General features: G+C 49.6%; 1 protein-coding gene across 1 annotated transcript in view; it reads right to left on the minus strand.

Annotated features, from left to right (window-relative positions):
• The window catches only part of FGFR2 (fibroblast growth factor receptor 2), a 108,564-nt gene that overhangs the window by 36,921 nt on the left and 48,796 nt on the right, over positions 1 to 22,847 (minus strand). Inside the window, 3 exon segments of the mRNA XM_019459630.2 lie at positions 309 to 453; positions 2,969 to 3,159; positions 18,813 to 18,936. Coding sequence (XP_019315175.2) covers positions 309 to 453; positions 2,969 to 3,159; positions 18,813 to 18,936 — 460 coding nt within the window.

Consider the following 22,847-nt stretch of genomic DNA (forward strand, 5'->3'; position numbering starts at 1 on the left):
TCCTTAAGAGAAACAGGGACGGGTGAGAATTTGTACGTTGACTCCGTGACTCACGATAAATGTTAAGATCCCTTTGGGTTTTTTAAGGATGAAATTTTACCTGATCATTCACGTGAGGGTGGGATCTCATTGTGAGTGAAATTTCCAAAGGCAACTGTCTTATCCCTGGGGGATCATTTTAGACATTTTTAAAAAAATCTCTATGCCGGGATAAAAGGGGCCATTTTCTGCGAACAGAAGCGGTGTTAATTTTGTAGCAATCAACCAAGAAAAGGGCAACAACCGTGGAGAGAAAGAGCAGGATGTACCTGGCAGGACTGTCAACCATGCTGAGTGAAAGGATATCCCAATAGAATTACCCGCCAAGCACGTATACTCCCCAGCATCCTCAAAAGTTACATTCCGAATATAGAGAACCTCAATCTCTTTGTCCGTGGTATTAACACCGGCGGCCTAGAAAACAAGGGAAGCAAGAGAAAAGGCTAGACGACCCAGGAATGATTGTGGAGGGGGCCGTGGAACCATGAGGCATCACACCGGGGGCTCCGGCAGGTGCTGGCCACCAGAAGATTCCGACTGCAGCCCGTCCACAGAGCCCACAACCGAGAGACACGGAACGACACTGAGCAGCTCACCTCCACAGGCCCCGTCACCACACCGGCTTCACCACCTAGACATGCATGCAATCAAACGCATGGAAAAATCAACCCACAGAGATCCATTCTCTTAGTCCTTGTTTTGCTTTGGATTTAGGGATGGTTTCCCAGAAGTATGGCGCCCAAAAGTCCAAGCTGGGTTCTGGTCCTGTTGGCTGCAGACTCCCACCTTGACAAAGGGATGGTTCTGTCTCAGTGACCGTGTTATAAAACAAAACACTGGACACGAGCCCAGGTGGACACCTGGCCTACCCTTCCGGCCCGGTGGGAACCAACCAGGGTAGAACTGCGTGTCAGCTACCAGACTCCAATTTTCACTCCTGCGTAACCATTTTGACTTATGTTGCATGGAAAGCAACAGAAGGAGGATCTTGGTAGCAGAGAAACGGGGTGGTTTTTTTTTTTTTTTCATTAATATCAACATTCAAGTGTGGGTCGTGACAAACTAAGGCAGGCAACCTGTTGTTGCCTTTGACAGGGTCCAGCAGGGCACTGATTAAAATGGACTATGCTTGACGATGGGATGGCGAGATCAAGCACAGTATCTCACGAGCACCAGTCACGCCACCAAGAAGTAATATTCTGCTGGAAAAATCACACGGTGCCGATATTTCTCCACAAATCTGTGGCAGGAGAAGGTTCGAATTCGGCTGATATGCAAACGTCACAAATTCAACCAGGCATGCCGGTGTGTATTTAAAATGCAGAAGATGTACAACGATGGGGAATGTGCAGCCCGAACAAGGTTAACCAGAAGGAACGACTTAAAAACTGGGTGGGGGGGGTGGGGGGTGGAAGGCAATCTTTGGAAGAAATTAGAGCAACATTTTGAACATCGTGGGCATTTTTCCATGGCTACTGGCATCATACCAGCTGCATCACCAGAGAAAGATTATTATGAATATACCAAGGCCACAGAGTATCCTATAAGCTGCCTGCAGTCTCTCAAAGCACCAAGTCTTTTCAGCTTCTATATCCAGCCTTCTTTAAAAAACAAAACAAAAAAACAAAAAAAACAAAAAACAAAAAAAAACAAAAAAAAAACACAGAACGTTGTTACCTTGCTGTTTGGGCAGGACAGTGAGCCAGGCAGACTGGTTGGCCTGCCCTATATAATTGGAGACCTTACATATATACTCCCCAGCATCCGCCTCCGTCACATTGAACAGAGCAAGCACTTCTGCATTGGAACTATTTATCCCCGAGTGCTGGAACAGACACAGGAGAACAATATAACGGCCAACCAGGAGGAACTTTGTACCGTCTAGGGTCCCACCACCAATGCACCACAAGAAAACAGCCTCCGTTAGGTCTAAACAGCTGCCTCAACGGGTTGTGGGTTCAGAAAGGTCAAAGTAAGCCAACGGGTGGACAATGGAAGTGACCCCGTGGAGAGGGATGGAAGGGTGTGATGGATACCCAGCAGAATGGACCGGTAGTTCCGGGTTGGTCGTTTTCTAGTTCTTTTGAGCACTGGTATTCTCACTGGTTGGGAGGTCTTAGTGGAGCTACCTATGGTTCTACTGGAAGACTGTTCTTTTTAAGGACGTTCTCTTATGGGCACCCAAATGCGGGAGACACGGTAGGCAGTGGCTGAGAAGAGGGTGTACAGACTTAGCTGCCGCTGGCTATCACCATCCTGCAGAGTAAGACAGATCTAAAAAATAAAGAGGCTGATGCCATTAACACGGGGACTTGCAAGGAACCAAATTAACAAACACAAGGAGAAAGTTTCCTTGTTCAGCAGCTCACTAATGCAAAAACACTTTCTGAAGGTTAGTGTCTAAACCACATTTGGATGGATTTCAAAGGGGAAGGAATTTTCTTTTGAAAGCAAAATGTAAATGGTTTCTAAAAGATGGCTACTACCACCGGACCCTAACGTCGTGTTAAGAGGGAACGACATCGGCGTTAACGATGCACACTGGTACAATGCCTAGAGGTTACAAAGCTCGTTCCGTGCACGCCATGGCGTGGACCCTGCACAACCACCCTGTCGGGGACCTAGCAGCACAATCCCCGCTTTTATGGATGTGCGGCCGAGCCTAAACGTCTCGTCTGAGATCTCAGGGCTGATAAATAGATGAATTATTCTGACTCCAACTAGAATAGCCCTGCCAGCACCCCGTGGGATCCCTTCTGCAATTTTACTAGCAAGTCTAATAATCTGCTCATTCCCGAAACACACTCTCTCCTGGCCGGTCCAATAAGAGCATCGTTTTCTCACACCAACAGGAAATCAAAGAACCTGTCCCCGAGTCCACGACGGAGACCCCCGGAGTGGAGTCCCTTCAGATTCAGAAAGTCCTCACCTTCAGAACCTTGAGGTAGGGTAGCCCGTCGGGTCCGTATTTGCTGCCGTTCTTTTCCACGTGTTTGATCCACTGAATGTGGGGCTGGGCATCGCTGTAAACTTTGCAGACAAACTCCACGTCGCCTCCGACCACGGTGGAGGCATTGGCAGGCAGTCCAGCCTGGAGGATGGGCCGGTGTGGTGATCGCTCTGAGGGAGAGAGGGAGGGAAGGGGGAGCGGGGACGGGGCAGGGGGAGGTGGGGGAAGACGGATAAATGAGTTGTGTTGTCCAGAAGGCTGTTCGTGAACGCAAGCCAAAAAGGCCTCAAGTCTGCTGGCTGACTCCTTTGAAATAACACCGCGGCCCAATGCATAACAAAAACGACTTCAAAGGAGCCTGCTGGAGCACGACCCTTGTAAAAAGAATACTTATTTAGAAAACAGAGAGAAGAACTGCTTGTATCTCAAGTTATTGGTTGTCCGTGGCCACCTACCCAACAAGGGAGAAGGTTCTGACAATCGAAAGACAACGGCAGGGGAACGGGGGCCCCTTCGCGGGTCCCACTTGGGATCATATCGGAGACTCACGTTGACCATAAGCTTCACGTCGCAGGCAAGGGACAAGACAGAGGCGCCCTGAACACCCAAATGGCTCCCAGACACGGTAGCTCCTGAAACATCTCTAAGATGCTCTGAGAAGACTTCATTTCTTGTTTTGCAAAGAAAAACTGAACGCTCAAGCTCCAAGTCATGAACTCCTGAATGAACAACCGATTCATCTCTTTTCAACGGATTTACTCCATTTTACTCTTTATTCACCCATACGTGGGGGAGGGGCAGAGAGAGAGAGAGAGAGAGAGAAAGAGACAGAATCCGAAGCGGGCTCCAGGCTCTGAGCTGTCAGCCCAGAGCCCAACGCGGGGCTCGAAACTCACGGACGGAACGCGAGATCACGACGTGAGCCGAAGTCGGACGCGTAACCGACTGAGCCGCTGAGACACCTCACAAGTAGACATCCTTTATTCAGACGCGGCACCCAAAGAAACAGACAGACATCAGTTCCCCAATCCTGGTGATGTGCTAGGCCACGTTCGAGAGAGCCCCATCGAGGGTATGCTTCCCACCCTCACGTGCCTTGCCTCTCTCTCTAGGAAAAGAGTTCTCAACAAAAGACATCCCTCGTCTTACACCTGGCAAAGTTCCTCTCCGGCTTAGAGGTGGTCTGTGCAGAAGTCCCGCAGAGGCAACCGTGTCAAGGTTCGTGAGACATCGTACACAAGAGTCCCCAAGAATCTGGGAATAACAGACCAGCCTGCTGTGTGATCCTGTCCACAAAGGCCCTAGGATCACAAAGCGGCTGGAATCCTCCTACGTGGCAGTTTGGGCAAGAGCCACACGTACCCAATCCCCCATCCGTCGACCCACAAACGTATTACCCCGTCCCCGTGTACATGCACGTGTGAGTCAGCCTCCTTATCTCTGTCCACACCGCAGATACCACCGCGTTGAACCCCAGCTTAAAAAATGGCCAAGGGAAATAAGGAGATACCAGCCGACCCGCCACACCAAGGATGCCTCCACCCTGCACCTGGGTATCCCTGTGCACTGGGCTGGAAATAGCAAGTTAGAATGATAGATATCTAAGTGCTTCTATATTTGGGCCTTTCAGATGAAAATATCATTTAGTGGAATTTGTTGGACACGAGCCAGACCATGTGCAAATTGATTTTACTGCACAAGCCTGTTGGTCTTTAAAAACGTAAGAAAAAAAAAAAAGAATAGAGAAAGAAAAAATGCTAGTGGGTTACTCTTAGCACATTTCATTCCAGAGTCTCCCATCACTTCACAGACACCTACGTTTTCACATTAAAAAGATAAGGATTGCAGAGCCTCCAAAGAAGTCATTCATTTGCCTGACATTACCCTGTAGGCTACGCAAAGAACCCAGAGGTCCTAGTTTTGTGGGCAGAAAATCTCAAAGCTGGGATCCCTTCAATCACCAGAAACCCTCCCTCTTCGGCTGATATATCATCCCAGGAATGGGCCACAGCAAGCCTCCCGGTCAGGTCTGGCGGCCAGCTGGATGCCACGGGGACCCGGCTTGCAGCTGGCAGGGACAGGTCTGGTTTAAATCCCGGCTAGCCCCATCCACGTGAGAAGAACAGAGTGAAGTCCACACATGCACTGTCCTGGCCAGGCCTCCTCCCAAGAGACGTAGCGGGAGGGGATCTGTCCTCCGGGCCGGATGCTGCCAGCCAAGCTCACAAAATACGCTCTTTTTCTACATACCGAATGTTGAGGAGGTTTCCTCTTTCCCAGAGAGAAGTGACTTTTAGGTATCAATTCATGCTCTGGCTCGGCGTTCCAGTTTTGTGTACATGTGCTTGTGTGTTTTCAAGATAAATATTTACAGTGGACCGAAATATTTATTCTCGGAAACAAAGGTACTGTAAAATCTTAAATGTCATGAGCCAGATCAGCTGAATTTCAAACCGAGTTCTCCGTCTTAAACATACTTGTTTCTAATAAATCGTTTCACAAGCAAACATTGTGCACGTAATACCAAATAATGATGTCCTGTGAACAATGGTTGCTTTCAGACCGCCCGGCATCTCTGGCCCGCGCCAGCCTTCAGCAGGGAATGTAGTCACTGGGGCAACACTGGCAGGGCCCACTACAGACCTGCAGCCTTGTTTTACTTGCGGTCGACGTGCCGCTGCGTTCCAGTTATTAAGTTATTCCATTGCTATCTTGACTATTTTCACCAAAAAAAAAAAAAAAAAGCCTCTGCAATGGCTTAATGTTATTGCATTTGCAAATTACAACACGCCAAAGTTGCCGGCTTGCAGTCTCGAATTTATCCTCTCGAATTTTCTCACCTTATACAAAATAACCCCTTAACCACTCCCCCCCCCCCCCACCCCCCCACCGGCTCCCTCCGCCCTTTCTCACTTTGGGTACAAAAACCGGCAAGCGGGATCGCTCTGTAATCGAAACCTTACACCGTCTTCCAAAACTTATTACAGCTGCCTTCGGTATAAAATGAAACCTTAGAGAATGTTATTTAAAATGTTTTTAAAAAGTCAGTAGGCCTCATGTTTCGTTTCTCCACATCAGGCTTTGATTTCCTTTGCAACCTTATTCTCTGCCCTTAAACAAGTCAGAGAGCAGGCCCCAAACATCTTGGAAAAGGTCCCGGGATGCCAGCATCTGCAAAGCATGGTAAGCCTCATCTCGGATCCTGCAGCCATCACTCTTCCCTGGTGTCTGTCAGACCCGTCCGAGCGGTGGTCAGCAGTAGGGGGGAGGACAGAAATCAGAACAGGAGTTCTCACCCTGGGGTGAGAGCGGGACACAGGCAGTGGCTCCCGCAGAGGTGAGACCTCCGTGGCCAGGCCCCAGTAGACACCTGGGAAATACCACAGGAACAGGACAGTGATGGTGGCATAAGGACCCTCCACAGCCAGTGTGCTTTCCCCCAACCTCACCAGGCCCTGGGCAGAGCAAACTCCTCAGGTTCCCAGCGCTTTGCACAACAAGCCAATGTAAAAAAATAATAATAATAAATAAGTCAATGAATTATCTCTGGATTAGAGAATAAAACTCAGAGCTGGCCCATCTGTTTTATTATATTTTTTAATGTTTACTTATTTTTGAGAAAGACAGACGGTGCACGAGCAGGGGAGGGGAAAGGAGAGAGGGAGACACAGAATCCGAAGCGGGCTCCAGGCTCCGAGCTGTCAGCACAGAGCCCGACACGGGGCTCGAACCCACGAACCGTGAGATCACGACCTGAGCCGAAGTCGGACGCTCAACCCCCTGAGCCACCCAGGCGCCCCTGGCCCATCTCTTGTTCTTCTACATGATAACAAAAATCACAGCTTCTCCACCAGGAAGGATTTACAGTTTTGGGCAAGGTTCTCTTACAGCATGTTTAACTCTCTGATCTTATATAAAACAGATTCTTTTTTTTTCTCTCTTTGCAGGGGCAGTGAAATAAATATATGGAAAACAGAGAAGCTGATGAGCAGCTCACCCCTGTGCCCTTATGGAGGTTTTTTAAAAAATATCCATTCTGAGTTGAGCAGGTTGCAGAAAGACAGTGCCTGGACCTGGAACGGGGTTGAGAACCTTCCAAAGAGCAACTCTAAGGCCCCTGCGTGAATTCCGACTTGAGACAGGATGGAAAGCACCCCACAGGGTGCCGAGAAGGCAGCTGGCTGCACTACTGGAACGAGGTCCCATCAAATCAGTGCATAGTAAACACAGGCTGATGCGCTTTAAAAAACACATTCTCTCCCCCGCGTTTTCGCTCACACCCCCCCCCCGCCCCCGTGTCAAGAGCTCTGAGTGAGTCCACTTTCCCAAAGCAGAAGGCCCAGCGGCTAGGAGTCTCCACTTCGAGACTGACCTTCTCAAGTCCTGCTCCAAAGCTCGGAGCCACAACCAGAAGGAGCGGGCGGAAAAACAGCCTGCTTCGCTCCACGAGGTAATTACGGCGAAAGAGAGAAAAATACCTGAGTGACAAAGAATAAATCTTTGTTAATTGACCACTGAAACTTTATAACATGCCAGTCCCTCCTCTGGACATAATAATATGTTGGCTCGTAAGAGATCTACAACTTTTGCTCTGACATAGCAAAGGCCATAAAAAACGTCCAGCGAGCATGTCTACAGGCTCAGTAAATACGCATCCCGGGGATCAGAAGGAGACCAGGTTCTTAAATTACACCTATAAATTAATCAAGCCCAGAGCTGCTGGTTTCCCAGCACACATTGGTCTCCTGAGCATTTCTCCCCAAAAGTGCAGCCGCGCTTGCCACAAAGAACCGTTTCGAAGCTGCTCTCTCGGCAGCAAAATGCCAAGAGGCTCAAATCACACGGAGTGCCCCGTATTGATCTGGAAATAGCACGTCTCCTGCTCTGGGGCACCCACTCACTCGCAGAGTGTGGAGAACCTTGCCTGCTCCGTCTTAAAACTGAAATCAAAACGTAGCTACCCTTCGTCTAAAATGGCAGTTTCTTAGCCACTCCAAGGGGTCTGGATGGGGAAAGAACGTTCTACAACTTGGAGGACAAGTGAAAACACCAGAGAATGCTTTTCCTAAAGCCCAGCCTCGCTTATTCTCTGAAGGGTAGGCAGTGGTCGCTTTTGTTGCATAAAAGCACACTAAACCAGTTGGCATGAGGTGATCAAAGCCCTCTGAAGTCTGAGGCGCCCATTAGCCTGCTAAAGACCTCGTGCTAATTACAATTAGCAGAAGGAGCGCGTTGCCTTGTCAAGACTCTACCTGATGCACTCATCCCAGACGGGACAGATCTAGCAGGGTTCCGAGTTTTGTGCCCCCGAACTTTTCTCCAGCCTCTCGAAATCAGCACAGAGGGAGGTCCGGACTAAAACTGATCAGGAGGAAAAGGCCAGGTTTGGAGGGAAGGCGACAGGAAGGAAGGAGCACCCTTTTAGCAACAGTCCAAGTACCTGTAGCTATTCCGTCACCTTCCAGAACACAGGAGTGGCCTGGGAGACGGAGCACCCAGCATAACTTTTTAAAAAAGAAAAAAAAAATGCACGTTTGTAGGAGGTCACCACTTTGTCGCTCTTTCTCTGTCCTCAGCTTAGCTTAGCCTCATTTGCCTCTTGCCTGATTCTGGAAGTCTCGCAGAACTGGGCTGGGTGGGGACCTAGCTTCCTCCAAAACATACGCATTTCTCCTACAGAGACACCAAAGTCTGCAGACCAAGCTCGTCCGGGGAAAGCCCGAGTGTCTCCCCTCCAGCGCCGAAGTCCCTCGGTGACTTCTGGGGGCCGCACCACGTGAAATGCTAGAAGCAAAACACCACTAATTCCTTTGTGCTTGCTCGATGAGGTGGACAGCGGAGTGAAGTTCTGGCCGAGGCTGGGCGGCCTGGGAAGACCAAAGCAGGTGGAGGCAAAGCGCCTTCCCTAATTAATGTCACAGACGGTATTATGTGGCTGGGGGCGGAGTGGCTTCTACCAGCTGGGTGTCAATTTAGGTCTTCTTGGGCGAATTACAGGAGGAGGGCTGTGTGTCACTTACACCCCAAATGTTACCCTGAGCTCTGTGCCTTCCAGAGTGAAACCGGAACGGTAGACGCTCAGGTGACCATAAAGTTATGTCAAAGTTAGATTCAAAAGCGGCCTTCCTGGGCGGCTCAAGTCGGTTAAGCGTCCGACTCTCGATTTCGACTCAGGTCCTTACCTCGCGGTTCGTGAGTTTAAGTCCCGCATCAGGCTCTGCACCGCCTGCTAGGGATTCTCTCTCTCTCCCTCTCTCTCTGCCCCTCCCCTGCTCTCTCTCCCTCAAAATAAATGAACTAAAAAAAATTCAAAAATGCCTTTTCTTTAGTTAAAAGGAGACGTGGCTCTGGGATGATGAAGAATTCTGGGGATTAGACGGTGGCGAAGGTTGTGTAACCACGTGACTGTATTTAATGCCACTCGACTGTACCTTCAAAAGTGGCTAAAATGGTCCATTTCGTTGTTATGCACGCCTTGCCACAATTTTTTTTTTTTTAAAAGAGAGAAGCGGCAAAGGTGACGTGATCACAGAGTGAACAAGATCGATTTCTAGGGTCGCAGAAAACCTACCTTCTCAATTAGTTAAGTGTATTTATCTTGTCCCGTTTACTGACAGCTTTTCTCTGCCCTGACACAAAGGACTCCGCACAAGGTCCCTCCCCATCTCGCGCTTGGTTTTCACGCTGATGCAAAACTCAGACGTCAGTCTCCCCAGGCTCGCTCCAGTGGCGCTGGGGTAAACACAGCTGAGCGCGGTCACGCTGGGAGCCACATCACAGAGCCTCAGCACCACGCCACGAGCCATGGGGGGCAGGGGGCTGCGACATCTTTCAGGAATGCCAAGATTATCAGCCGGAGTCTGCATAGCTGGGTTTCCTCCCTGGGAAGAGTATGACGGAGATGTTTTTTCAAAGTCCCGGAACTAAACATACCTTTTGCTGAACTCCCCAAATCAGAGTATCTTCTCTCAAACGGTTTGCAAAGAAGCTAAAAATCAAATCACCGGGGAGTCCCCCAAATACAGCAGCGCTCACAGTGAAGCTTTTTATGTCGAAGATACTTTTGTCGACACCAAAGAGGGCCCGGTTAGTCTACCTCTGGAAATCTGTCCCAGAAAAATGGGTCACCCGGGTGGCCAACAAATGGGTGTGTGCAAAGCTTGCCACGGTGGCCTCTTCTGTAACGGGAACACAGCCTAAGTCTCCACCCAGGGGGAAAATGATTAAGTAAATTACACTCTATCCAAGACAGAAGAGCATACGGGTCACTAATGATAATGAAATAATCGATATGTACAGACACGAGAAGATGTCTACAAAACTAACGTTCGCAGGCTTCATCAACTTTCCTCATTCAAAAGGCCTTAATTCTAGAAGAAGTCAAGAAAACTCTACCACGCTTACGTCTTAGATGTTTTATTTTGCTCCTGGGGTGGTTCAAACAGAAGTAAAAGCTTTCAGCCCATCTGAGCAAACAAGAAATGCCTCCCTTTGGTACAAAGTACACGAAATGATAAAACCTCATTGGTCTTCTTAGAGGCAAACTCAGACACCGAAAATAGAAGGGATTCTGGATACTCCTTGCCGGAAGCATCACCAAAAGAGAAGCTTCCAAATGGTCACCGAGCTCATGGAAGGCTCCACTTCTCACTTTCTGAGCCAGATGAGATGCCCCAAGGCAGCCTGCAACCCTCCCTACCAAACGTTCGGGGACAGTGTCATACATTCTGTTGGCCAGAAGGTAAAATGTAAAGGACTAAATCCTTGACTTTTCTGCCCCGGTCCAGAGTGTAGACTGAACCCAATAAAATGAGGAAGGCCTTCCTTTTTCAAAGAAAGCACAACTGCCCAATGAACCTTCCAGAATAACATCCGATGCCTGTCTAGCGAAATACCACTTTTTTCTTTTTGAGGGGAAATATGTCCGGGGCACAATGTGGCCCATCGATTTGCATACTTCTTTGGGATAGAAGTATGGGTGAGAGAACCCTAGAAGGAGGAGGCTCTGCGAGAAAGAAAGAAATAAGTGTTCCTATCAAGATCCAGGCATCTCCATGGATACCAACCATCTCACTGTGGCACTCTGGGGTCTTCTGTGCTGTGACAGTCAACTGACTGTCACCCCGAAGGCCAGCCACAGGCTGCTTTCCCAGACAGGATTAACCAATCTAGAGGGCTCTGCTCAAACCAATGAGGTTCTCGCCTCCTCAACCTCTCTCTTCTCAGAAGGAGAAGCAGGAAATCTTCCCCCTCACAACACCAATACCCCCCCCACCCACCCAGCCATCTCTTCCCCACCTCCCACCTGCGTTTGATGTCACTAATGGTGGAAAGATGCGACAGGAGCTCTGGAAGCCGCCTGTCCCCATGGAGCCTGCCCTCTAGGTTGGGAGCCCCTTCTTCTTACAACACGGGGTCATTTCTGCCCTGCCCGCCCCTGACTGTGAAAACACACCAAACACAAACTCAGCACACACAGCAGTGGGCTCTCCTCAAGGAGGAGGAGTCCAGAGAGGCACTCTGGTGGAGGCAGCATTTAAAACAGGAAGGAATCTGATGGCATTGCCAGATTTACATTTTAATGAGAGTTGACTGTAATACTTCCCAACGGGGGTCTCCCGGTTTAAAAAGGTGACTGCAAATGGAGGCCGTACGGAGTTTGGAGAGAAACCCTGAAGATGCCTTGCTTCAGAACTTGCTGCGTTGGGGCGCCTGGGTGGCTCCGTCGGTCAAGCGTCCAACTCTCGATTTCGGCTCAGGTCACGATCTGGCGGTGCGTCCGGATCTGCGCCGACAGCACGGAGCCTGCTTGGGATTCTCTCTCTCCGCCCCTCCCTCTCTTTCTCTCTCAAAATAAATTTTCAAAATTAAAATTAAAAAAGAAAAGAACCTGCCGTGTCAAGAACCACAAACTCCAAATGTTAAGTAACTCGAGAAGCCGTTTTTCTGTTATTCTAATTCGGCACACGCTGGCGGCACAGTTCGAGCTCATACTGGGCACCGTGACTGGCATCCGTGGACTTACGTCTTCGGGCCGGGACTCCTCGCTGACGCTGGGACAGCAGCAGCTTTCTCCCCACGCCCTGCCCTGCCCTACACTTCCCTCCGGGTACGGTCGAGAGATCCCTCTTCTTACAAACCTCTGTAAGACAGTAACTTGTCTGTAACGCTTTCACATCCTCTTTGCCCACACCATAGACCCAACGCCAAAGATGAGGCAGGAGATCAAATATTAACCTTCTCCCCCAGCCACCTCAGCCGGGACCCCTGCCAGAACCGAAAGCAATCCACAAGGCTTCCTTCCTCAACTATGGGGCAGAGGGCAACTGATGGCTTGCGAAGAGCATGGCGAAAACACTGGCATCACCGCCCACGGTGCCTAGGACGAGCAACTTCTTCCCGGTAGTGGTGCAGCAGGAACGCACTTATTTGCTGGCCGGTACGTTGGGAGTGAGGCAGCAGCCCACCGACCAGCTTTTGCCCCCTGAAATCCAGGTTGTGAAGCGGGTATAAACAGCTGCTCCGAAGTAACCAAAAGCTCATCGAACAGTAGCTCAAAAGAAGTTTTGAAATCTCCGCCCTGGAGGAAAGGAGAGGGGAGGAGGGACCACTCCTTCAACCAGGGCTGCACTGAATACACCTGTCTCGGCCCAGAGATCCAAGAGGAGGTGTGGACCACCTCATGATAGTGACTAAGAGTCAAATCCTATGGTCCTATTATTTAAAAGCACTGCCCCAGGGCGCCTGGGTGGTTCGTTAGGTGAAGCTTCTGACTGTTGAGCTCAGCTCAGGTCATGATCTCACAGTTTCTGGAGTCGAGCCCCACTCAACTCTGCGCTGACAGTGGGGAGCCTGCCGGGGATTCTCTCTCCTTTCTCTCTGCCCCACCCCACTCACGCTGTGCTCTCCCCCCCCCCCCAAAGTAAATAAACATAAAAAAAATTAAAAAAATAAAGCACTGCCCCCTACTACCTCATCCCCCTCCAGGGGGGCTAGGTTTCCACCCCCACTTTACAGACAATGGAACTGAGGCTCAGAGGCTCCTGGACTTCTGACGCCATAGAGCTACCGAAGCTGGAAACGAATGTGAAGGTCTCCACCGTGTCATTCCCCGCCGAGGTGCGTCCGGCAAGGGCTGGAGTGTCATGAGGGCTGAGTGGCAACGGGCAGGAAGAAGAGAAGGAAATGCGGCAAAAGGACTATGCTTCCTACTCAACCCTGCTGGGCTCCATGACTCTACATTAACGAAACAAGCCTACTTATAAGTACAGCGCTCGCTGTGACGTATTACCTAGCATGGCACCCCAGCCCCCTGTCAACAGGGGGCTTTCTATCCCCCTCCGGCGAGATTTCACAACTCTAGGGCTGGCACGCAGGACCAAAGTCAGGGTAGACACCGCGTCTTAAACCCAGAGCAAGAAAAGGAAAGAATCGGTTGGCGGCAAGATGAATAGGGAAAATCAAATGAGGCCTGGCCAGGGAGCGTCTAGGTCAAGATGCTTCAAGTTCAGAACCCCCAGGGGCTCTGTGGGACTGAGGCCGGTGGACGCCAGGGAAATGCACACACGTGGCAACTCAGAAAGTGACAGCCCAGCGTTCAAAGCGCTAAAATCTCTGGGTGCGTTGTTTTGTGCAGTTAATGCCACCTAGGGTCACCCCTCATCAAACGGAGAAACAAAAGCTTTCGTCTAGGAGCCACGGTGTGGCAGAAAATACGGACAGAGTGTGGTCTTCTGTCAGGAGCAAATGAGCAGGAACGATCCTAATTTTGACAGTTTCGGTAAGAACACCAACCAGTTAATCAACGAGGCCACCATTTCATTTACGTACACGCTACTTTGTTCCCAACCCGAGAAAGATTCCACAGTTCATTCCGGACAAGTGTAAGGGTCCCCTGAGGGACTCGAACCTGCCTCGGTCGCCCTTCTTCTGCTCAGGGATCACACTGGAGGCTTTGTCTTCCCAGGACAGAGGCTGCCCCAAGCAGTAAACAATTTACGCAATTTCTCCTTCTCCCACTGGGGATGGGCCGCCAAAGGCTCAGAGTGCCAGGTGTCAGCCTCAGAGCCAGGCTTATCAGTCAGTGCCTGGAATAACAGACTCTTCATTCCTCCCGAATACACACCGGAGGGGGGAGGTTAGCACCGGGACAGATTCCTTCGGCTTTCAGGCCCCGTCCCATCATGCCCAGAGCCCAGTTACAGCAGATTTATGTCACGGACTAGTCGACAGCAGCCTTCTGGTCTCCTGCTGAGCAAGTCAGGGCTGGTGAGGTGGCCTCAGTGACCCTCCACCCAGCCAGAGCGGTGCTTGGCCGCTGACTGGCTCCCAACTGTCTACTGAGACACTGTCTAGCGCTTATAATGCTCTTGTCCTAGAGGAGGAGAAATCTCTGGAAAGTCAGATAGAGGGTAATCAGCACATCCAGAGGCACTCACTGTTTCCAACCTCTGCCCCCCAAATGCCCAACGCCAGGTGAAAAGCTCAAAACTTACGGTCTCTGGGATTGCAGAACTGGGACACCCAAAGGGAGAAAAAGTTCGTAACTCAAAGCCGAAGGGTGTCTGAGGAAGGACGAGCAACTCGTCCGTTCAATACCTTCATCTCTCTCTCTCTGTTATTTTGCAACAGAGCTGAACGTGGGGTGGGGATAACAGCAGTACCTTTTCAGAGTCTTGCAGTGGTCCCTGCTGGTCCACACCACAGGACACCAAAAACAGAGACCTCCATGTGCGGTGCTTGGAGCATTAACCTAGGCTTTGAGGACACCGGATGGAGACCCCAGATCTAGGGTTCAGTTCTCGGCCAATAAATGCCTCACCGCCCCCCCCCCCCACTCCCCAACTTGATGTTCCTCAACTGTAAGAGGGCTGACAGGTGAAGGCAGAGGCCAGCTTGAAGAACCCGGGGCTCTCAAACACCACGATCTTCCTCTGCATCCTGATCAGTCCTGGGACAGCCCTGACGACCACGTTGACCAAAGGCGTAACCCAGCAGGGGCCCCACCTGTTGGTCCCGGCACGGCATTCAGTTTATTTACCAGAAGGTCTGATGGGGTCTAATTAAACCTATTAAAAATGCCCTTTTTTGAAAGTTAATTTAGAAAGACAGAGAGGGAAGTGCAGAGAGAGGGGGAACAGAGAATCCCAAGCAGGCTCTGCCCTGACAGCAGAGAGCTGGATGCGGGGCTCGAACTCATGAGCTGTGAGATCACGGCCTGAGCTGAAGTCAGACGCTCAACCGACTGAGCCACCAGATGCCCCCAAAATGCCCTCTAACCCTCCAAAGAGTCCCGGTTTGAGGGGAGAAAACCAGCATTTGTTGTTGGCCCCAGGATGCCAATTTGGTGTTTTCATCTGTTAACCCAACTGATGCCTCATAACCACTGTCGTGGGTTGAACTATGCCCCACCCCCACCCCTCCAAAAAGAGGAGTCCGTGTCCTAACCCCTGGAGCCTGTGACTGTGACCCTACTTGGAAACAAGGTCCTTGTAATTAACTGAGGGATCCTGAGATGACACTACCCTGTTCCGAGGGCAAGGCCTGAAATCCAGTGACAGGTGACACCTGTGAGCCACAGAGAGGAAGGCCACCGGAAGGCAGAGGCAGACGCCGGAATGACAAGTCACAAGCGGAGAGCTGCTGACGGCCACCAGAAGGCCACCAGAAGCCGGGGAGAGGCGTGAAACAGATGCCCCCCCTCCCCCCTGCACAGTCTCCAGAAGGACCCAACCCCGCTGAAACCAAAGGTTCAGGATGAGTCCGAGGCCGCAGCTTCCTGGGGACAGAGGCCCCACCAGAATCCAGGGCTGCAGCGTCCTCCGCGGAGCGATGGCCAAGACCCGCCGGCTCTCTGAGGAGGGCCTGTTTTACTATCGGCACAATTACCCAGAAGCGGTGCTTCACGCTAATTTTCCCCTGCAAGTAAATGGCTGAAAAATAATGGTGTCAATTTTAGCGAGGATCAAGCAAGGCTCCCGAAAGAGCGCCCGTAAACGAGAGCCCTTCCCTCACACACGACAATGGCTGGCCGCTTCGTGCCCGAAAACACAAGAATGTCACTGAAATTACACGGCTTTTAAGTGGGAGTCCTTATGGGGAATGCCGTTACAAGGAAGGATTTCAATAACAAGATCTCACCCATTTTGATGCTTCGTAACATCTGAACCGCAACCCTATGTAGCATAGCAACAAAAGTAAACCCTTGGAGAGTGTGAACGAGAACAGGACTTGACTTTCGCTGGGAAAGAGGCTCCGGTTTTTCCGGGAGACGCGGACGTGGCCGAGAAGCGGTGATCACGGGGTGGAATCCTGCACTTGGGCTGCGGGGCCACCAGAAACTCGTTGTTCGGGCCTGAATTCCCTTTTGTCGCCACTCGCGGAGACGTTCGGAACGACCGCCTGCCAACCCTGTAAGTCTACATGAGACTCTCGAGCTGACTCACTTCTTATTTTATGAGTGCTTCTCAAAGCAATTACTGGGGTTTTGAGCAAAGATGAGAGTATTTCACACCTCCGTCTTTCCTGAAAATGTCTTATACTCCACTGACTTTTGGCTTCTATTTATAAAGAAGGTTCAAGGCTTGGAAAATTATTAGGGGTTGAGCTTTAATGGATATTCCCAACCAGCATTGTGTCATTATTGGCCCACGTTTGGCTGGGCAATCTCCCAAATTTGTGACATAATCGGGCCTTTCTCTGCATTCATTACTCCATACGCTCTATGCTCCTCTCTACATCACACCACTGAATCATACGCTCTTTTCAACAAGACTGACTGCCAGGGGATTAACATTAGACAGCACAATTCCATTATTCAGCAGCCCAGTTCAAATCCAACCCTAAAACTGTAAGAGAGATTTCAGGGCTTCACAGAGATGAGCTGCCAGAAAGCTCAAAGGAGAGGTGGGGGGGGGCGGGGGGGGGAGGGGCTTTTGAATGTTTTACATAACAACTCAACCTAAAACCTGCTAGGAGCCAGAGCCCGTGGCTGGGGTGGCCAAGCTGACTGGGGATTCCTGGAATGGTCCCCGACCGATCCCAACGAACAATCTGTAGGCCTACACAGCCATGAGCCCCGCGGATTGCTACAGCACAATTATTTTATTCGCACAATAAACTGCTTGTTTCAAAATTAGGCACTGAGAACTTTTAGCCCCCGAACCTTCTTTCCTTAAATAGAAACACTTTCGTGTCAAATTCAGGAGATGTGAGGCCCAATGTGAATTCCACGTTGTGTGCTTAACCAACAGATTTACGGCACATCGATGCCAAAATAAATGTTCACCATTTTCGTCCCATATTTGAGCGTTACTTCTTTGTGTTTGATTTGTAAAATATCTGTACGTGGTAACTCCCACTAAGAAACCTTCCACGAGTATCTCTGTGAGAAAAGAGGGTTCTGGAAACTCAGTCTTTTATGAATGCCCACAGGAGCAACATTATGTGAAAGCAACCTAATTTCACAGTAAGGCTTCTGAAGGACAAGAACTTTTTTCACTGAATCCTTATGTACACATGGAAATAAAGACGATCTCATGCTTTCCTAGGGGGAGTTCCTTCTGGATTTAATTTGATAGAAAATCGAAAAATGGCTTCTGTTTAATTTTCAGTTAACCTAAAACTTCCATTAGCCAAAATCTATGAAATTTGGTCAGTCAAGCTTTTGGAAGGTTTCTTAATAGTTCTTTGGGCAATTCAGGTATCTGTGGGGCCTCTCTTCAAAGAGTTTACAGTTTACCGAAGGAGAAGAAATGCCCACATATGAAATAATACTAGGGACACACGCGTAGAAAATGATGGAGGAAAGCCTTCGTTCATAGACGCGGTGGCGGGGCAGGAGTCTGTGGAGAAACAAAGGGTCACGTTAAGGCAAAAATCAATCGAGGCGAGCTTGGACTGGAGGCCTTGGGAGCTGGCAATCTGCAAGTGGAGAAGGGCGAACCGGTTAGCTAACCCCCAGCCAGGTCAGGTGGTGAGGCCGTGAGTCAGGGTGGAGGACAAGGCAGAGCAAAGATGGATCGTGCCAAAGAAGAGATCTTAGCCCACCATCCCTGCAATGAGGAGAGACACATCCTAGGTACCTCCAGTCCTCCAACAAGACAGAGAAACACCCTTCCTTTATCAGTTACAACAAAACCCATCATAAAGGGCAAGATAGGAAGACATTTGAATTCCAGGACAACAGCCTATTGATCTTAAGATATCTAATTAAAGTAGCCTACCTATCTGAGCACTTAGATAAAAAGGAATTTACAAGCCCATATACACAGTTCCCTTTCCCTGGGAGCTGAACCCACAGTAGAGCACTGAATGACTTTCTTCTGATGGAAGCAAAGGGCCGCTGGACACTATCCTTCCTCCAGCCAGCTAGAAGTTCAGTCATCACAATACCTTTTCCTTTACTCTTTAGCCAGCATTGCCCAATTGCCCTTCTTTGGATAATGCTGCCTCCCTTTTAAAAACCAAGTTCTCCTAGCGCGTATCTGTACCCTTTCCCTGAACACACGAACGTTCTTAAGAGTAATGCTGGCTTTCAGAGTGTCAACACATTTCACACCACGTCCATTTCACCCAGAACGGTGCTAGGGAACCAAGAGGATCACACAAAATACGTAAAACATGGCTAATCGGGAAACAGGAACATCGTCAAATGATGGAAGAATCCTTCTCAAACAACAGCTTACGTTCAGAGAGAAGGAAAACGAACCAACGGTTTCTCTCCTTAAACCATGGGAGAAACCAGACTCACTTTCGCAGGGTTAAATGAGTCAAGCTGTAGCAGGCAGGCGTACAGCTGTCCCTCGGGGAGAAGCAAACTCACCAACAACATCAAGGTGGTACGTGTGATTGATAGAGCCATACTCGTTCTCCACCACACAGGTATAATTGCCTTTGTCAGAGGGGACCACGCTCTCCATAATAAGACTCCAGTGCTGGTTCCGTACCTGAAAAGATCAAAGGAAAGGTGGTTATTTAACAATCTTAGCATAAATTACCAGGTACTCTGCCATCTTGATTTAAAGAGAAGTTGGAGGAGACAAGGAAGGTAGAGAAGAATCACCTGAATTGTCAATTTCCCTCGTACTAAGCACGCAGAACAGAGCCAAACGAAAACAATCATTATCGTCATGGTGAATGTCGAGCAAGGGGGATACTGACATGTTCAGATAGGCAAGTGTATGGAGTGAGTCTGTCGATGAAGGATGGGTTCCTCCAGGAGCTGCCAAATGGCCAGACCATTGGCCTGCAACGGTATCAGTGCCCCAGAGCAGGGGAGCCAAAAGGTCGCTCATCCACTAGGAAGCCTCAGGTCCCACAGCACCAAGGAACCACTTAGAGCCAGCACCAATGAGCACCTGCTGTATGCCAGGATTACTGTGCATATTCTGTTTGGCCTCAGCTAATGTGATTCTCCCAAGGAGCCCACAAGCTAGGTACTGTACTGCTCCTGGAGCCTTCCAGTCTGAAAACCTGCCATTTCTTCCCCCATCACCCCCAGATGCTGTCTGGAAGTCTCAAGAAGTTTCAACTGGGAACACAGGCCTGCCCCTCCCATCTCTGGCAATGCCTAAACAGATGCTACATGTTCCCGAGAGATACACTCAGAATGCCAAATATGGGAGCAATGAATCCTTAGGAAACCTAAGTTGTATATCCGTCTGCTTACAAACTCCTTGAGACTTTTCAGAGAGATAAGCGGCACGTGTGAAAATAAGTTATTGTGATTCCCACCCACCGTTCTGTCAACATGCGAACAGACTAGACTCCAACATTCGCACCTGGCTTTTAAAATATTTTAATAGACTCAAACTCTCAAGCGAGCGTGACTTTTCCTTGCAAAGAGCCAAAATGCAGATTTCACCTTGCAGGTTTAAGGCTTTAAGGTTTTCCCCCAAATCCAAATCATGTTTTAAAGGCATTTTGGACGAGGCACTCTAGAGAAACAGAGAAGGGGGAAAGAAAAAAAAAAAAAAAAGCCAGGGCCCTCGTGGTCTTAACTATGATTTCAGGAATTCCAACTGACCTTCTGCATGATTCCCTGAGCGCTGCAAGTGTTTTCTGCCTTAATCACATAAAAACTGCTAATACCAGCCGAGCCTCGGCAAGCACATGAGTGAGTCAAGGAACTAGAGAATAAAGATCATCTCATGAATGCTCCATTACAAAAGCGGGAGGGCAGAGCAGCTGTCCGCTTTGAAAAGCGGCGCCGACAGAGGTAAGGGGTTATCAGAGCCTGTTACGACTCGAGGCGCGTCATGTCAGAGGTTCAGCTCTGTGCAGGCCAGCACCGCAAGAGCAGCCACCGATGCAGAGGTCACAAACGAGACCACTGCCCATCACGGGCGGTCTTATGCAGGATCACGGGGGTGAGGGCTGGACTCCTCCTCACCAAGCACAAGCGCTGAAGAGTGAGCTCTGGGCAGACGGTCCCTTTGCTCCAGCTGCGGCAGCCCACCAGGTCCCCCCGTATCACCATCAAGACTGTCCCGGTCTTAATGTCGTGGAGCTGGCGGGGGGACCGTCCTTCTCGCTGTCACAGATGAAAAGTCCGGCGGTAAGAGGACGCTGCGGGCATCAGACCCCACAACGGAGAGAAATCTGTACTCTGCTTGGGAGAAGCCCCGCTTCCTGCTCCTGGCTGGGCCACGCACTTGTAGGAGAGCCAAACAAGAGGCCAGGGTCCTGCTAAGGAGGGGTAAGCACCTTAGGTGCACAGCCTATAGAAGGAATGTTGTGAAGGAGCCGAGGCGGTTGCTAAATGTCCCAGGGCAGTGAGACTTCTCTACCCAAATCTCCCCGCCCCCTCCGGGTGCTACCCTGGAGCTGGGTGCTAACAAACTCCTTGATTCAACTTGAGGCAGGTGGGCCCATACAGAGACCCGCCCTCCCCCCAAGCGTGCAGGGGCTATCAGAAGCGGGACTTTCCTGGACTCTGAAAGAGCTAATCACACAGAGGGTAACTTAGGGATGAAGCCAGAGGCCCTAACGTCACCAAGCCACGTAATCCAGCATTTAGCCCTGCTGTAAATATTCAGTTCTTTGAGCCCCCGCTCAAATGTCATGCCCATAAGCCCTTAATCACGACTAGTGCCTGTCTCTGGACCCCATCCAAACTGTCAATGTCTTTCTCGCGCCTGGATCCAGATTTGGCACGGGGCGCAGTCCAAATGGGGCTGAACGTGAACTGCACGGGGAGGGCATCATCTGCTTCTGCCCAAGACATTAAATCTTGGCATACGCAGCTCAGCATACCGCTGCCGTTGGTAACCCTAGGGCAGCTCCAGTCTCTCGTTGGGGCCACGGCATTCCACGGGAGAGCCTCCTTCAAGAGCGTGTGCTCCCTGAATATTTACTTCCTGGAGATGCACTACAATTATTAATAAGTTACCATTTATCGAATGCTTTCACGATGGGAAACACAGTTACCAAACAAGGGGTTTCTGCCCCTTTGGAGACCTTGGTACTCAATCAATATCGCCCCATGCAGTGCTGTTAATATTTGTTTTCTTACACCATTGCCCTAGTATTTGATTCCTGGACATAACGACCAATCCCAAATGTTATGAGCTGTGGCATTTTCCAAAGGGACGCCCTTAGAAGCTGCCAACGGTGGGAAGGCTTGACGCTCTAGCAGGGGATATCCTACCATTAATTAGTGGTCGCTTAATGACAAGCCGAGAGAGTACAGACAGCAACTCTATCAAGATGAGGAAACAAAGGCACAAAGACCTCTTGTGTCTCTTTTCTGAACACTCCGTTTCCAAACCACGATTCAGGGTAAACCTACAGACACTACCCTTCCAACAAAAATGTAAGATGTCCTTTTCAGTGTGGTTTTTGTTGTTGTTGTTGTTGTTGTTGTTGTGTGTGTGTGTGTGTGTTTTTAATTCCTCATCTTTTTAAGTGCTACAATTCCTCTGCCAGTTAGGTCAGAGTCACATCTTTGCACTGGCAGAAGAGAGAATGTAAATACCCAATAAACATATGAAAAGATGCTTAACCTCATTAACAATCAGGGAAATGCAAATTAAAACAATAATGAGATGCTGTTATTCACCGGCTGATTAACAAAAATTAGGAAGATCCATGCCATTGAGTACTTAAGAGTGTAAGGAAAAAGAGACTCCAATTGAGAATAGGAACATAAGGTAGGAAAAAACCTTTCTGTAAAATAATTTCGCAGGGCCTGTTAAAATTAGCAACACATTTTTTTTTAACCCAGTTAATTCCACTTCTAGAAATCTAGGCTACACACAGAACCAGGAGGATTACTTCAAGGCACATGAACAAGATGACTGCTTCGAGCACTGCTTGTGACAGCAAAACCGAATCCATCAGGAAGAGGGCCATTAACAACACATAGCTCATCCTACAGGACTTAATTCATTCCAACAAAATAGCACACAGTCATTAAAAAGGAGGAGGTATTGGTAAGTTCAGACCTGGTAAGGTGTTATTTATAGTTACCGATAAATGAGGGGCGCCTGGGTGGCTCAGTTGGTTAAGCGTCCAACTTGGGCTCAGGTCATGTTCTCACGTGGCTTGTGAAGTTCAAGCCCCGCATCAGGCTCTATGCTGACCGCTCAGAGCCTGAAACCTGCTTCGGATTCTGTGTCTCCATTTCTCTCTGCCCCTCCCCCACATGTGCTCTGTCCCTCTCTCTCTCTCCTCTCTCTCTCAAAAACACATCAGCATTAAAAACAATCTTTTTAAATAGTTATTGATAAATGAAAAAAAAAAGAGGTTGGATAAAAATGTGTATTCAGGATGCCACTGTATAAACACACACACACACACACACACACACACACACACACACACACACACACACCACAGATGCCTATAGCCCTGAATC

The sequence above is a fragment of the Panthera pardus genome, unplaced genomic scaffold (genome assembly GCF_024362965.1).
Source record: "Panthera pardus isolate Hobbes unplaced genomic scaffold, ASM2436296v1 HiC_scaffold_22, whole genome shotgun sequence".
NCBI classification, from domain to species: domain Eukaryota; kingdom Metazoa; phylum Chordata; class Mammalia; order Carnivora; family Felidae; genus Panthera; species Panthera pardus.